This window comes from Carya illinoinensis, chromosome 4 (assembly GCF_018687715.1).
Source record: "Carya illinoinensis cultivar Pawnee chromosome 4, C.illinoinensisPawnee_v1, whole genome shotgun sequence".
Taxonomy (NCBI): domain Eukaryota; kingdom Viridiplantae; phylum Streptophyta; class Magnoliopsida; order Fagales; family Juglandaceae; genus Carya; species Carya illinoinensis.
The window spans coordinates 6,815,761-6,833,801 of record NC_056755.1 but is presented as its reverse complement, the minus strand read 5'-3'; the positions used below and the strand labels follow the sequence as shown (position 1 = coordinate 6,833,801).

The following is an 18,041-nucleotide window of genomic DNA, read 5'->3' as shown; positions in this document are numbered from 1 at the left end:
GTTACTGCTAGTTGCCTTGAAGACTTCGACAATGAGTTAATTAGAAAGCTTTTATTCTGGTCGCATTTTCTCCTTCATGTAAATCTTCACGATTCTCTTACTTTTCATTCAATATATGAACTTAAGCTGTAGTGGATTTTTGGTAAATTACAGAAATTATAGAATCTTTGCTCTTTTTTAGTAAGTTAGTGTAGTGCTATAAGTTTGTTAAACATTCAACTGTTAATTTAAGGATCGGTTATGGTTTCTGGAACAGATGTATAATGATATTTTGATGAATTTGTTTTGGCTTTTCCTTATTTGCTTGTGTTTAGATACGTGAAAGTGATATCCATTTGATACCTGTTAATTGGTAAACAAATGAAAGCTTTAACAATGAATTCTGACTCCAAGAAGAAGAAACAAAGCTGGATTCTGGGACTCTTGCAGTAGAAGTTGGCGGTTAAGAGTTTGTCATGTTGGATTCTGATGCTATCGGGGGGTAACAAGAAAAAAAAAATAATGTATACTAATTTGTCTCAATCAGCACTAAGCTGACTAATTAACATAATGAACGAAGTTTATTAAGATTGACGATTCCCTCGATTAAATATATTACAGTACTGAAGTCATAGCTCACATTAACACGATTATTTTCAAACATCCAGCTGACAAATTTTAGCAAACAGGAAGCAACAGTACTATTTATGAACTTGCACATGGAATAAGTGATCAACAAGCCGGTTATACAATCATAATGCATTTGTTTATTATTTCCTCTTATTTTGAGAAATCTTCGAATTTTTGGGAGAACATGGTCATGAGCAGATGCCAAAACTTCTTTCATGAGCAGCGCATTTCTGGCAGTCCGATGAACAATTGAGTCTCCACATCTATGTGTGAAGCCTGGCTACTTTGGCTTCTGTAGGGTACAATACCTTTCTCTTGAGCGGATAACTGCCATTGAGTTTTTGCACCACAGTACTTGTTATAAAGTTGGGAAATACTAAATACTATATATTTATATATATAGATATATATATATATATATATATATATATGTATATATATATCAATCATCATGATTTCTGATTTGCTAGAAGGGATGCCTATTGGAAAGGCTATCTTTCCACAGACATGAAGTATTTTTAGCTCGAGTTAGCCCCGGAAAGCATGAAGGGGAGAAAACAATTTTGGTCTTGGAAATTTTATATCCCACAATGGAAGCCAATTAAAAAATGCACTTACGTTAAAAAGAGTTACAAGTAAACTGATAGCGAACATTTTCAAAAGTTGTGGAAGGTTTGAGTAGATCAAGAATCCTTGAAGGCTCACCTTTTCGATTAACCTTGCATTTTCCTCTAACAGAAGTCTCTCCTGAATTTCAACAGAAGGCATTAAATTTAGTTAAGACACATAGGCGACGATAGTTAAAATAGAACATATTTATTGATCTTCATGGAAAGTATACCTTCTCTTTTAGATGCTCTATTTCATCCGTCCATAACTGAGCCTGTAATTTAGGCCATTTCTTTCTGCTTGTTAGGTTTCAAAATATTCATTTTCTAATTATATATTTGGTTGCTGGGAATTTCGAGATACAGGTACCTTTTTTCCCCTGATAAGGGATAAGCTTCGCACCAGCTGACTCTCGGTCTCTTGAAGTTCCTCAGAAGTACACGAACTTAAACCATGTCCCAAAAGCTTCCTATGACAAGCAATTTTGAAAGTGTTGAAATTCCAGATCAGACCGAGACTAACATTCCAAGTAACAAATGCAGCAGGGAGCAGCTTCAAAGCAGGAGAATAACCTTTGAGAAGCATCAAGAAGCTCAATCTGCTTTGCCATGCTTGCACTGCTACGCTTCAATTGCTGCATATGGGAACTTTTTGTCACAACAGGACTAAGCAAGCAACCGATTTGTGTTGTTCATGGGATTGAGTAGTCATAAGCTCTGAGTTAAACTTGACATTAAGCTCAAGCATCCAAATTGCAACATAATTTTCATAGAACGGTGAGCTGATTTGGCATCATATATAATTCTAGACACTTCCGTCTTAGCAATTAACGACGGGTTCTGTACTATATATTTAATGTTTTTATACATAAAGACAAAATTGATATTACCATCTTTATCCTTCTGCTCTATTTCTCATAGATAGAGGTGAAGCATCGGCATGCTTCCTCTCAAAATTCATGGTCACGAAGTAAGCCTAAGTATATTCCAGCTCGTCACTCCTGAGGTGTGAACGCATATGGTTGACAAAAATATAAAGATACAAACTTGATCATTTGAAATATGTTGAGTAATTCACTTTTTTGGTTTAGAAATGAACCCTACATCTCCTTCACACAGACACCGTTCACAGCACCATGAATTTGCCTTTTATCACCCCCTAGCAACCCTAAAACACGCTCCTTCCCTTTCCCTCTGAGTCATTAAATTCCGTAGATGACAAACTTTAGCCTCCGATAGACAATTCCAGTAGAAAAGTATTTGGAAGTTATCAGAATCGGTGACTTTTCCCTTGAACATTAAGCATATGTAGTTACCCGAATCATTTCTTCCACGAGAGCAAACCAGCAAACATAATTTTACCAAAGTACAACCGGCTACCCTTTAAAGGAATGTCAGCAGATTTCCAATCAGCCCTATAAAGTGAGGTATAATCAGTCTTTCATTACGTCACCTTCTGCTAGAGTCTACAAAAGAAAGATATGCTTCCACATTCTCTCGTTGTCTCACTCTTCGCGTGGCTTAAATTTTTGTGATTTGGAAACGCACCGTCACATGTGCATGGTTTCCTCTAAAAGAGCCATTCATGGTAACAACGGGAACCACCTGTAATCATTAATATGATTCCGCCAAAAGACTTTCATTTATATTGGAGTTTCTTGAAATCATTTTTAATTTAAGCTCAATTCAACCTAACAATGCATGCGGGCTTTAGCACATGCCTAAACAATATTTTCATAATTTATAATATCATCATTTTTCTTATTCGCACCAGATGTCCAGGAACAACCTTATGACGAATCCCGAAAGTGTATGGATTATCGGCAAGAAGTTTTCCGCAAATTCACCTCAAATAATTCAATAAAAAAATCCTCCAATCCAATAGCCCCTAGAGATTGTTTGCTCACAAAAGGATTTAAACCAGGGGAGCGTACCCCCAATCCCAAGACCTTTACCACTTGAGTCAACTCCTACAAGTTTATAATGTCATTATTTAGCAACCAATACCGTTATTTTTCAATAATAATAAGACACCTAATAATTAAGTGCGAGAAGAAGACCTACCAGCATGTATTGTTCCACTGCAATGTTGTTTCCTTGCCCACCTTTTGCCTGGTTAAAGTATCGTCCTATCACCTCTTGAATGCTGAAGTTCCAAAAGCAAAAGATATTACGATCATTACAAGTAACTTATTTGTTAAAGGGAGAAAAAGAGGAACTCTGTAACATTATGTAACTAAATTGCACCCGTATGTCCATAGATGAAATAGGACATGTGAGCTTCCAAGTTGGAACGAATTCACCAGAGAAGTTTTCTGTACTGTATCACTGTAATAGTGGCTAAAATTCAAATCTAGTTTATAGTTCTTCACAATTAATGGGTTAAATTTAGGCAATTAAGAATTCCATGTAAATGAAATGTTCCTCTAATCCACTTATAATGTTATCCAAACAATAGTGCATAAAACGTTCTACTTACTGGTTTCAAATGCTATTACTTTTTTTAGAATATAATTTACTTACGAATCAATTGCTAATAAATGTAAAATATTTTTTTATGCATAGAGCAGGTAGTCATGATCATTTTTTATATTTGCATGGATGCCTTGTTAGAATTCAACTTGACCCACAACAGTTATCTTCATAAATTTAGTGGAACCCTCCCATCAGGGAAAAAAAGATGAAAGCCTCAAGTATTTACATGCCTCGGACATTTCAGGCAAATTCTCCTCGCATTAAAGATTTCAAACTGTACTGATATATATCACTTCAAGGAAATCTAGTAAAAGCAACTTTATCACATATCATGGTACAAGAAAGGGTTAAGTTAGAAGAACTAAAAAGAGTTGAGAGAAAGAAGAAAAAAAAAATATATATATATATATATATATATATGAAGGTCAATCTCACCACAATACGTCCCGATTGAGTCCTAAATGTCCAATTGAACTCTAGCTACTTAAATATAAAAAGTATATTGAGCGCTTCAACGGCAAGGTCTACCACAGCAATTGTGCTGGATGTAGTGTTATAGGGTCTGCTTTTTGTGCTGTTATTGAGTTAAAATGCAGGGTTGAATTGCTTCAATGATATGATTTTTGTTTTTCTATCAAAATGATCCTACTGATTATAGTTTGCCTCAGTTATGGAGCAGGCTTGTTATGGTTTCTCCTGTAATCAGATATTGTTGAGGAATAAATCTCACATTGTATGTGGGCAAGGTATTGGGCATGTTTATAAGCAATAACCAACCCTATCTTATTGAACCGGTTTTATGAGATGAGTTAGGACTATGAATTTCTTCATAATATCAGAGCCTGCCACAGAACAAATTGGGATCCACACTACTTACCCCGTAACAAGGACCAGAAAAAACACTGGCCCGCACGAGGGAGGTGTTAAGAAATAAATCTCACACTGCTTGTGAATAAGATCTTGGACATGATAATAAGCAACCCTCTTATTGAACCGGTTTTATAAGATAAGTTAGGCGCACGAATTTCTTTAGAAGTCTGTTGGTTTTGTTTGGTTGACAATATTTTGGAATTATATTGTTTGGGAACATTTTTCTATGACAAAGAAATGTTGCAGGCAAAGATCGAACGGATCATTTACGAGGATTATAGTTTGGCGTTTGAGCTTGCAATGTTTTGCAACATCTTAAATTGATTGTACTTAATATATTCTTCTATAGTGGTTTTATAGGCGAAAACTGAACACCCAGATCGAGTTTTAGTTTATCTTTTGAAGAAATCTTTATAAAATTTTCCTTTCATAACCAAAATCTTTATATTCACTATTTTTACTACTTTCTTTGATTTTGATTTTTATATCTGTGATTGCTTATACATGTTTTTCTATTAGCTTTTTAAGTTGATAATTATTCCATTGTTTTTTTTTTTTTCAAAGACTAATTCATGCTCTCTAGATGTATTTGGGATATGTTCCACTGAATTTTCAAATACAAATCTAGAAAATGCAATAGTTGAAATTAAGATGTAAGATTCACGTACACATACATATACATAACATTCCTACATGCAGACATGCATATACGATATATACACATAAATAGGGGTGTGTAGTAGGGAGATTGTTACTTTTCTTGTCATGGCCCATGTAAAACTACAGTGTCCAAGTCCCCACATAGTATTACTAAACCTAGTTTTGAAGAATAATTTAATCCATATTAATAAATATGTAAAATATGGGCTATAGTTCCTACTTGAAGAAGACTTATAATTATAAAGACAAGCTTTGTGGGACTAGTTGATTTTGGGGACCAAAAAAAATTAATCTAGAAATTTAGAGGGTAAGGGATTGGGGGATAGGGGACATGGGCCCTTATGACTCCCTTTCTTTGTCCTCAATGCAGATGTGGCTAGTACTTCTTTGGGTTGTGATTAATGGTATCAAATTGCAGCATGATGTAGAACCTAAAGAGAATATAAATGACTCAACAAAAGGGTGATTGTAATTCTCCAAATTATGATTAAGGTTTCACTTTGGATTGGATGATTGCAATACCATGTTGTAACAGACTATATAAGTGATTCTAGAGATCTTCAACTATAAGCTTGTGTTGTTCTTTTCGAAATATAACATGGATGTGCTAATGCTTTTTCCTAGGTAATGGTAAAGGGGTGCAGCCACAATTGACCCAGTAATTGCACAAGACACTAAGATATTATGAGTAATTTTATACACCATACCATCTCATTTTCATCCCACTATCTAAGATGTGGCATATTTATCACTAAGAATTATCCAATAAAGGATCATTCAATGATGATAAATATGTCACATCTTACATAATGGGATGAAAGTGAGATCGTAGTTTGATGTATAGAATTTTTCAAGATATTATAGAAAGATAGTTCGTGCGTAAAGTATTTCAGTGGGGAATATTATATGCCTCAAATTGTTATGACATCCCTCATAGAGTTGAAGAATTGTGATGACACTGTACGTGTACTAAGCTTCACGCTGGTTTTTTTTAGGTTAAAATGCTTCAACTGTCACTTTGATCAGTCATTGTGGATTATAGTGAAGATGTGACTAATACTTTCTACGGTCGCAACAATTTATTGGTATATATCAAAGACAACTTAACTATAGTATGTACAACTAGGATTGATTGCAATGTAGGTCCTGATGAGAAAATCAGAGATTTGGTTGAGACAACTTGTCCAACTTTGATTCATTTGAGACCCATATTTGGAGGGTGAATTTGCAAAGGCATTGCACAATTTCGTATTGAATATTTAATTAATAGGTGGCCGGAACCGGACTTTACAAGTAATTCTAAGAAACTATAATATTCAACTTTCACTAACTCTTTTAGAATATAGCATATACAGAAGTGGCTAACACCATTGGTTCATCACACAGAGAGATTGAGTTTTCCTATTGTGAGAAAATGAAGCTTTCGGTTTATTAAGGTTTGGGACGGGGGTAGATTTTTATCAACATTCTTCCTTGTCTTTGGTCATAAACTTAGGCTTTCATGCCAAACAATGTAAATCTTACTTTCTTGTGCGATAGTTTTGTCCTATCTTCTCTTCCACACTTGTTTGCAATCCAAATGATTGTATGACAAACAAAGCATACATTAAGTTTCCCTGGACCAAACATGAGCCAAGGGAAAAAAAGCTAGCTGATAATAGCATTTTCCAATCAATAACTCAGACCAGTTAATCATACATAGCTGATGCCAAAAGATAGTATCTTGTTGGTGAGATCTAAATGATACACTTGACATGTCTCAATTCAGATCTGAAACACCATAGCTGCATTGAGTCATTAACGTGGGAGGGAGGGAGAGAAACAAATAAAGGGAAAGATTAAGTCTTCGAATTCATATGGTAAGTGATAGGTGCATCGCACACCCATGAGAAGATCAAGAAAAATAAATGAAATTAAAACTTAACTTGCCCCAAGCACACTCACGATTATGAAATGTAATAGAAATATGCATGCACCTTGCACTTTTACTTACTACGTGCCTCCTAACAATAAAAAATATCTTTCTTCTACCTAGTGGGAAAAAAGGATGGATGAACCTGCTAATTAATCTTTTGGTGAAAAAGCTCCTTTAATATGTTGAAAATTAGGCATCTCCTAGACAAAGTGGTAGCATTTGATGTCTTTAAGCATAGCGGTTGAAATGGGACTTCAGTACTTATACCTAATTAGGTTGCTTTCTTACCAGTCATGAGAGTAGAGAAGTTTTATAGAAATCAAATTGAAAGGTATCAAACTGAAGGAAGGAATCATATTGCAAAAGATGATTAAAAAAATAAAAAATATATGACACAAAACAGGGAATTCTAGGAAGGTATATAAAACTTAACAATTATTTTTGAATTATTAAAAAGAGAAAGAAAATCGAAACAAGATGGACTCATGAATGAAGATAGGTGCAACTGTTGTTGAAATCTAGAAACTTAACCGAGCTCTAGAGTTCTGAGAGAGGAAAAATTTGAGCTCGAATTCTCTTGATAGCATTAGATTTGTTTTCTTTTATTTTATCTCTGTGTCCAGTAGAAAATACACATATATGACATAAAAGTTTAGAATACAAGGATTTTTTTTTTTTTAAAATTTCGGGGAACCCCTCAAGGCAGGGTCCTTTGGACCACCCCTGCAGAGTAAAATTCGATCCCGTGCACCACATCCTCGAAAGTTTCCCTACACGGAACTGGTTAAATCACTGGCTTTTCACCAGGAGTGTGGCCCCAAAGGATTGTTTACACCCATGAGGTGTTAATCCTTGGACTTTGAAGGGAGTGAGACTCCAAAACCAAGACCTTCACCACTTGGACTAACCCCTTGGGGTTTAGAATACAAGGATTATAGCATGAATACGGAGAGATTTGTTTGAGCCTATTATTTTGACACCAAAGCTAGAACTAGGCAGACTTTGCGATAGGTGTAACTAGGAATTTTCTGACATATATATATCAGAAGTTTATTATTGGCTTTATTTGTTGACAGTAATCGGTTTCTTTACCTTGGTATTGTAGACCTAGCTATCAGGTTCTAATTTATTCCTTATATACTATTAAATTATTATTACCTTAAAAAAGGTAACCGGTAAGAAGCTTATATATAGGAGGGTTAACAAAGAATTAAGTAGGTGTTTTGTGGAAGAGTTATGTATGCTACACCCTATGCTATTAGTTTCCATCTCAAATGCTAAAATGAAAGTACTAATATCCATTGACTTTTGGATGAACAGTTGAAAAACAGTCAAAAGTTGATGGACAATTTAACATCAACATTGTGAGATGGGAGTGAGGTGATAAGGCATTAAGTAAAATTTTCATTTTTTTTTTCTGGCTTCATAACATTTTGCTGGTTGCGGTTAGTTTTAGCCCTCAAAGTGCTCTTAACATGTAGTGTTGGTCGTGTAGCTGGGTAATTTGTTATTAATGTAACCCCCAACATTAGAGCATATGTTTAGATATTATTCCATAGATGAAATTTATTAACAAATGATTAACTAGAACGTGATCATTACTTTATACACTCAAGTAGGTAATTTAACCTAATTAGTACATTTAGCTAGCTAGGCGATCAAAAATTTAGTTGAGACAATGATCACTAAAATTCGAAGAAGTTGTTCCCATAATGGATATATACAAATGCTCTATTAGACTAAAAGAGGGGCATCAACCATCCTTTTAAAAAAATATGGAAATGAGCACACAGCTTTATGGAACAAATAGAAGGACGCATGTCCCTTCAGAACTGCCCTTACTTAGCAGCTTCCTTTGATATACCCGTAAAGATCTCCTCATTGTCCCATGTTAGATTAAATACTAAATACTCTAGTATCACTTCAATAAACCTAGAGAGAGGAGTATAGGATTGTGTAGGAGGTTCGGGAAAGGTAGTTCTTGGAGCTAGGTGTTCGTAACCAAAGGAGTGGATATAAAGATGTATAAGTCTCTTAGAGCTTGTTTGGAAATAGATATCATCCCAAAATTCTCATATCATCACATCTCCTTCCCAAATATAATTCAAATAAAAAATTTCAAATTAATCACTACAACTTTTCCAAATTTTCAAACAAAAAATAAAAAACAATTCAACTTTTTCAAATCTCCAAACAAAAATAATATTATAAACTATATTTTAACAATATTTAAACTTTATAGTATTTTTTATTCAATTTTTTCTCTCCTTTCCCAAAATCTAAAAAATATTCAACTCAAACTATTTCACTATTATTCACAAACTATCTTACTACTATTTACAAAATTCTCATCTCATCTCACTCCCCAAACGAGCCCTTAGTAGTTAGCACCATTATAACTTCTAAATTCATCAACACTAGGTTTAAATAATGACCCTTAACGTTCAAAATAATTTATTGCTTTTAACAAATAGGATGTACAGTGGTTCTCTCTCTTAACTTTCTCTCTCTGTACTATACTCCTCCATACACTTTCATTTTTGTAAACAATGGTGCTTGTGGGTGTTTAACAGCAGGGTTTTTGGCTGTTTTGGAAGAAAAATGTCCTCTTCGAAACGTGTGGTAATCGAATCTAAGTAGTTTGAGGCTTCAAGGGAGGGATGTTATGTACTTTTGACTGAGAAAGGATGAAAAGGCATTAAGGAGATGAGCTTGGGGATTGCTACAGTTAGATGGTTCTCTAGAGCTTTGGAGTGTGCGCAAAGGCTGGGGGTAAGGAGTTTTACTTTGCTTTTCGGGAAGGGGTTAGGGGCTTCATTGCCCAGCGTTGTTCTAATCCCCATGGCGTTTACGTGGCTCTGGTGGAGTATGGTAAGGGAGGCTGTCGGAATCTCATTTTTATTCCAGGGGATAGGAAAGGCATGGGTTGGAGGAAGCTAGATACGGTATTGAAGGAAGCTGGAGGAGAAGGTGGTTCTACCTAGTTGCCACCAGTAGCGACGGCTTCTATGGCTTCTCGGTCGTAAAAGGAGGCATTGGTGCTGCCTTGAGAACTAGGAGAGGTAGGTCTGCAAAGGTCAGGGGGCATCACTCTTTCGGCGGGTGCTCAGCGAAGTGAGGGAGGTGGCGGGGGAGCTATCGACCTTAATGAGGAAATGGAGTTGGAATTGCTGTCTGAGATGAAAAGCCAACTGGATGAATTGATTGATAAAGTCAAATGGCTTATATGCCGTGCTAAGGAGAAAGAGGTGTTGGGCCAAGTTGATAGAGAAGCAAATGCACATTATGGTAGGACCAAGGTTCAGGGCACTGGCAAGACAGAGCTTAATGATAAGCTATTGGACTAGGGTCAATCAAGTGGGCCTAAGGGGAAGGAAAAATTGTTGGGCTCAACTGTTGGATCCATGCCCAGAGGGAAGCCCGAGCCCTATCAGCAGAGAGGCCCTGCTTGGAGGAGATGTATGCAGGCTGTTGTTGACCCATCGACATCTGGGCACGAGCCATCGGTGCCAATGAAGGCTCAAGTGACCTTGCCGACAGTCATAGAGGCCAATGGCTAAGTTGCTGCCAGAGGTAGTAGTTCAAGTGCGAGGCGAGGGGAGCCCGTGCAAGTTTATCCTCACCGAAACCCCCGTGGGCAAATTCAAGCCTTATGAGCACTCTTGTTATGTTTTGAAACTGTGTCGAGGCTTAAAGTAAATCTTGGTAAATATGAGATCGTTGCGGTGGGTGTGGTGCCTAGAATTAGCAGGCTAGTGATTCTCTTGAGATGTAAAGTGTCTTCTCTACCCATGAAATATTTGGGTCTTCTGTTGGGGACAACTTTTAAAGCCAGAGCTATATGGGATGGGGTTCTTGAGAAAGTAGAGAAAAGATTGGCGGGCTGGAAATGGATGTATTTGTTGAAAGGGGGTCGCCTTAATCTGATTAAGAGCACTCTTTCTAACCTTCCGACATATTTTTTCTCTCTATTTCCATTGCCTACAGAAGTGGCAAATAGAATTGAGAAGTTATTCCGGAATTTTTTGTGGGGTGGGATGGGGGAGAAAACAAAATTCCATCTTGTCAAAGTGGAATATAGTTTGGAGTGCGCAAGTTGAGGATTTTCAATAAAACTTTATTGAGAAAATGGCTTTGGAGGTACTGTTTGGGGGATATGGAAGGAAGTTATCGACTCTCGACACGGAAGTGCTTGGGGGGGCTGGTGTTCCAACATAGCGAGGGGGTATGGTGTAGGCTTGTGGAAATTTATCAGGAGGGGTTTATCGTGTTTTGAAAACCCCATCCACTTTGTAGCTGGAGAGGGCACCAGAATCAAATTTTGGCATAATGTTTGGTGTGGAAAGGATGCTCTTGAAAGAGCTTTCCCGACCCTCTATAGCATTGCAACCAACAGGAAGGTATCAATGGCGGATCGACCTACTTTTTCTAATGGCTCTCGCCAGTGGAATGTCCTATTTAATAGGGATAATCATGATTGGGAATTGCATACTGTTGCAGAATTTTTTAGAATGCTCTACTCCACAAGAAGGATAACAGCACAGGGGGATAGGATGCAATGCAGATCCACAGGCAGCAAGAAGTTTGCAGTTAAGGCATTTTACAAAATGCTCGAGTCACAAGGTATTGTGTCTTTCCCATGGAAAAATATCTGGAGGTCTCGCGTGCCTTCCAAAGTAGCTTTTTTTGTATGGACAGCTGCTCTTGGGAACATCCTGACCACGGACAACTTAAGGAGGAGGTGACTCATTATGATAGACTGGTGTTACTTGTGCCAAAAACATGGAGAATCAGTGGATCACTTATTATTACATTGTGAGGTGACAAGAACATTGTGGAATGAGATTTTCATAAGAGTTGATGTTTCTTGGGCAATGCCATTGAGGGTGGTTGACTTGCTTGTTGGCAGGATGTTTGTGGTTGCCCTTAGGTGGCGGTAGTATGGAAGTTGAAACCGTTGTGCATTATGTGTTGTACTTGGTCGGAAATGAATGCACGATATTTTGAAGATAGGGAACCCACCATGGTAGAGTTTCAGAATTTCTTGTTACATACATTATTGCTTTGGTTTTCAGCCATTGTACTAAATGGAACTACTGTCCACAATTTCCTTTCTTTATCTTAGCACCTCTAGAATGTATTTAGGCTTTTCTTTTGTATACTTTCCGTGTACTTACGCTTTACCCATTTCATTCTCATTAATATAATTGTTCTTTTACCTATATAAAAAATTTTAAAAAAAATTTTAAAAAAAGGATGTTATACATTCAGAGATACAAAATACAATAGAAGAACTAGACCAAACCTTAACACAAAAGTGAAAGTAAAAACTACCAACTATTTATAAATTATTTTGGCATAACATGCTACTGCATACAGTAGATATAAACATCTCTTTCACTCGGCTAAAAGTCCTGTTTTAATAAAGTTCTTGCATAAATATGATTTATGGAAGAAAATCCATGAAATCTGATTGGGAAAAGTATAATGTTAAAACTTGAAACCAACCCAGTAACTAAAGCCTAGTTTGAATAGCGAGTTGAAATGAAATGAGTTGAGATGATTTGTAAATGGTAGTGAAATATTTGAATTGAGATGAGATGAATTAGAAATAGTTTGAATTAAAATATTTTATAGAGTTTTGAAAAATAAGAGAAAAAAATTGAATAAAAATATTATAATATTAATATATTGTTAAAATATAATTTTTTAACATTATTTTTGTTTTAAAATTTGAAAAATTTTGAATTGTTTTTTATTTGAAAGTTTGAAAATGTTGTAATAATTAGATAGTGGTTAGATAAAAAAGTTAAAAATTTAAAATTAAGAAATGTTTGTGTTCGTGGTATTTGTATATTGAGATAGGATGGAATGAGATGAAAGCATCTCTATCCAAACCAGGCCTAAAACCAACAATTATAGAGAAGATGATACCACTTAGCGAAAACAACCCACAAGCTAAGTGGGAGTTACACATTTAGTTCGGAAATCAATTGAAGAGTGATACAACTTGATAAGGCTTGAACATGTGTTATGTACCATCTTATATGAGACATAACCCGCATCTGTGTCATTATTATGGAGTTGTGATTTCAAGGCGAGCGCCAAATTCTAAGCCAAAGAAAGTTCAACATTTTCCATTATAACCTTTAATTCAATGTTGTGCAGCAACTACTGATCAATTTTCGTGATTATCAGGCAAGTTCATTTGGGACGTTATATGTGAAGTGATGAATCTCCGGCTATGTGCTTTTATAAGGGCCTAACTAGCTAGATGTTTTTCATGCAATGGATAGGGGGAGGTAAGAGTGGTGGTCGTGCTGTAACTGGTGTGGAGGACCGGGGCAATAGAAAGATTATGGGGCGGCACAAAAATGTCTAAGATCAAGGAAGGGAAAAGGTGATCATGGGGATCATACACAGAACTGGAGGGGGAAGGAAGCTGTCACACTCAGGAGAGCCATAGACATAAATCAGAAAATGGTCTACACTCTACAGTTCATCTAAGTGAAAGAGACGGTGATCGTGACATATGCAGTTCATAACAGTCTTTATCTAAATATAGAACATGCGACATAAACAAGATAACTGTTCAAGACAAGTTAGAAGTTACGACAGAATGTAAATATGATAGGTTCTCCTAACTTCTTTTCATGCGAATTGTAATGGCATGGAAAGGTGACTTTAATCTCTTGTTGTGTACAAGAAATATCCTGCGCATGTGATACGAAACGTAGCTCTTGCAAGATATGATATCTTGGACATAAAAAAGTACAATGAGCGTCGAACCAAATTCTCAACACAAAGCGAATGCAACAGATTAACCATAGTTTTTCTTCTTTTATTTTCCACAACCCCCTCCCCCATAAAATCATATCACATCTTATCAACCACAAAGTACTGCACCTCTTAAAAAAAAACATCGTACTGTCAGATGAACGAGCTTTAAAGGCTGTAAGTTCTCGAAAGGAACTTAAAATTTATTTAAATGTACGTTTACTTACTGGCCTGCTCACAGGAAATTAATTCATTTTGATTATCATTTTAGTGATGCAAAAGTAACTGTAGTATGAGGCTTTTTTCTATTTGGAGTAATAGAATACGAACCAATCACAGAATCTCTATCGTGGTAATCGAAGTTATTACAAATGAAATGTAAGGAAACGGTTTCGAAATTGCAGTGAACATGCCGAATAGGGAAAGTCCCACTGGTTGAACCAGAACGATCAACGGCAACCTGGCTACCCAGTTCTAGAATCAAAACTGGCTGGCTGTATATATATACATAACCATGCTTCATAAAAAATTTTAAGAAACCCTAATTTATGAAAGTTTCCATAATAAGATGATTAAAGAGAGGCACTTTAGGAAACTAAGAAAAGATTAAAAGAGGCGGAAAATCGGAAGAGGGAGAGAAAGAAATCAGACCCGCGGAGAACATATATAGTTCTGAAAACTACAGGAACTCGAAAATGGATGGGAAGAAAACGGGGAAGCGATCAGAGTAGTGGAAATCACTAGAGAGCTGTTTCTCCCTCTAATCAATCTGTGAATATGGACGGAATTGAAAAGGTATAAGATAATCTATAAAGGCCCTAAGTGAAATCTAATCGATCATTGCGTAGGAAATATGTTAAATATTAAGATATCAGACACGAACACACGAAGAAAGAGATCAAACAAAGAGCTATAAATCGCACACAGATCAAAGGCGAAATTCCTCGTACACAAGGCATTTACTACAATTTCCCAGACCTTGTTGCTACATCACGCAGTCATAAATATTCCAAAACCGTGAAGATTTTTTTATATCTAGGGAAAAAACAAAGAAATGCACATAAATATTTGACTACACGTATCAAAGCAGCGAAAAAAAAAATCGAAACGAAAAGAAATGGAGGATTGGGTGATGAAAGAAACATACTCAGAGCTCGAAAACTCGTAGAGCCTGCCTTTCTGGGAAAATACGATCACGGCGACTTCGGCCTCGCAAAGGACGGAAAGCTCGAAGGCCTTCTTTAGCAGCCCGTTTCGACGCTTCGAGAAGGTGACTTGCCGACTCGTCGTATTTTCGATTCGCTTCATCTGAATCTTCCCTCTCACCATGTCCTCTATTAATGACCAGAAAAAACTGCCTCATATCAGTATGCCATGACCCTGACCGAGATCGGCGAAAAGGCTTAAAAAGTATCAACATGAAATAATTCCAAATCTCACCAAGCTCTAGTGAAATTTCCAAAACACGCTTATGCTTCCTTGGCTCGAGAAGTAACGAGAGGAAAACTAGTTACAAACCAGAAGGTCAGAGAACCAGATTAACAAAACAGAAACTATATGAGAAAAACAAAAAAACAAAAAACTTATCAGGGTTCTGTTGAAACGAAACACCAGTTCAAACCAGGACGGATTGACAAAACGAACAGACCAAACCAGCGCTACAAAGATGGAAAATTTATAGGAAGGTTCTTAGAGCAGACACAGAGAAGATCTTGGAAGCTGTGTATGTATAGTTCATCGTCTCTTTAGACTCAGACCACATCCCGTTTCTTTCCTTATTCGTAAATCCTTGTCTTCCTGTTTCAAGTCCTTTCCCACAAAAAAAGAAAAGCATAAAAACCACATGAAAATAGAAAGAAAGAGAAAAAAAGAAAATTTCCTAAAATGATTCGACATGTCAGGATAGGGAAAATACGGTTCCCTATCTCTTGCCTATTTTTGGTAAAAAGAAATTAAGGAAATTAGACAGACTGAGTATACAATAAATAAAATAATTATTTATTAACTTTTTGTCCACCTTCTGTGGAGCTCCACTGCAATGGCCACATAAAGTGATGGAAAATTAGCACCACGTCGACAACATCGTACAATGAAGTTGACAATCACCCAATCAAATGGCGACACCTCAGCAGCTTCGTTTCTCGGCCAATGGCAGTAGACCGCGTCACGTGGTTCGCATTGTACGGCGAGTCAGCCAACATTGGGCAAGTGATTACTGCAATTGGGTGACGGTGACTTTTTGGTGCTGTGAAGCTGGAATTTGCGTTGCCTGAGCGTTTATCCTTTTCGAGGAGATATTTTACTGTCGATCGTTGGTTTAGTACTTAATTGAATTTGAAAATGAGGTCAACTTATTTTAGATAAAAAATAAAAATTAAATAAAATATTATTATGATATTAAATTTTAATATTATTATTATTTTAAAATTTTAAAAATTAAATTACTTATATTTTATATAAAAATTTAAAAAAATTATAATGATAAAATAAAATAAAACGTTTTTTTTAATCCAAATGAATCCTTACAGTGTTGTGGCCCCGTTTTAATGTGGATGATTTGATTTCTATCCAGTTTTTCTTTTAAAGAGACGGGATTACATGTCCAAGAGTGATCCCCTCCCAATTTTATTAAAGAAAATTTCACTTATGGTAGAGGAATATCGTAAATGAAAATAAATGAGATTATTAAGATGAAAAGAAATGAGATGAAATAAAAGTTAAAAATTAAATAAAATATTGTTAAAATATAATTTTTATTTAAAATTTGAAATTCTTAAATTATTTTTTTATATTTTATATTTTATATTTGAACTTGAAAAAATTATAATGATTATACGATACGATATCTCATCTCATATTATCTACCAAACGAAATCAAACTTTACAGAATTTAGAAATTATCTCAACATATTTTATCTCAATTTAATATTCAAACATCAATTTTAAATTTTTTTTCATCTAATCATTACAATTTTTTCAATTTTTGAAACAAAACACAAAAAATAATTCAATTTTTTCAAATTTCAAAATAAAAATTATGTTAAAAATTATATTTGAACACACTTTTTAATTTATAATTTTTTTATTCAAATTTTTTGTTCTTCTTTTCCAAAATCCCATAAAAATCTTAACTCATATTATTTCATTATTATCTACAAATTATCTCACTATTATTCACAAATTTTTGATCATCTTATATTTATAAGGAAAAATATAGTTGCAAGCATAATTGTGCACTAATCTGTGCACCAATATGATGTGATTGGTCAAAAAGTAGATTTTATTAAAAATAGTGTTAATTTAAATTTTAAGTATGAATAAATCAGTATTGGTACACATATTAGTGTGCGACTATTCTTGTATGTAGCAAAACTCTATTTATAATCAAACGAGACCTTAAAGCACCTTTAATGGTTTATGTATCTTATCCTTTAAACTAATCATCAAATTTTATTTTTTATATTTTATATATTACCATACATCAGTTTATCTATTTTTTTTTTTCATATCATTTAAATATTATACTTTTTAATTTTTTTTATTTATTACAAATATTTTCTCTAACTAGCAATAATATTCTAATATCTTTTAATATTTGCAATATTTCTATATATATAATGTCATATAATTATGTTATATTTTACATTAATCCAAATTTATAAGCTAAATTTAAATATAAATTAATTCAAAAAATAAAACATAAGAGATTATATCATGAAAATATTGTCAAAGTATATTAAAAGAATATACATTCTCAATAACTTTTTAAAATATTCTAAAAAAATACATGCATTTATTATCAACAATATCAAAACTTTTGCATGTATAAAAGTCGAATGGACTATAAAAGGAAGTGCTAGAGAGTAGATAAGAGATAAGAGAGTGGGGCAGTGCAAAAGTGATAAAAGGGTTAAAATGAAAATAAGATAAAAATGAAAGATGATCAAATGAGAGAGAAAAAAAAAAAAAATGTTTAGATCAATGAACAGTAATCTCTACATATAAAGGATCTGATTGATGGTAGATGATTGTAGTATAGAAAAACATAATAGATAATCCAATGTAAATTACTTTTGGCCATCTTTCTTTATATTTTATGTAAAGTTGTATTTTACAAAATCTATTAT

General features: G+C 34.9%; 1 protein-coding gene across 1 annotated transcript; it reads right to left on the bottom strand.

Annotated features, from left to right (window-relative positions):
• Positions 1–541: 541 nt before the first annotated feature.
• Positions 542–15,873, bottom strand: LOC122307939 (MADS-box protein AGL42-like). The gene is made up of 8 exons (XM_043121072.1): positions 15,355–15,873; positions 15,062–15,248; positions 3,282–3,363; positions 1,791–1,852; positions 1,588–1,687; positions 1,451–1,492; positions 1,315–1,356; positions 542–936 (listed from the first exon to the last, which is right to left on the bottom strand). Exons 2-8 carry the CDS (start codon positions 15,241–15,243, stop codon positions 823–825), a joined length of 624 nt encoding a protein of 207 aa, XP_042977006.1. The 5' UTR covers positions 15,244–15,248; positions 15,355–15,873; the 3' UTR covers positions 542–822.
• Between the last annotated feature and the right edge of the window lie 2,168 nt (positions 15,874–18,041).

Coding starts and splice junctions, on each gene's coding strand:
- LOC122307939 (XM_043121072.1), bottom strand. CDS start 15,243: ATGGTGAGAGGGAAGATTCAGATGAAGCGAATCGAAAATACGACGAGT. Junction 1,493..1,587: donor CCCTTATCAGGGGAAAAAAG/GTACCTGTATCT, acceptor CCTAAATTACAG/GCTCAGTTATGGACGGATGA. Junction 1,357..1,450: donor TAGAGCATCTAAAAGAGAAG/GTATACTTTCCA, acceptor GTTGAAATTCAG/GAGAGACTTCTGTTAGAGGA.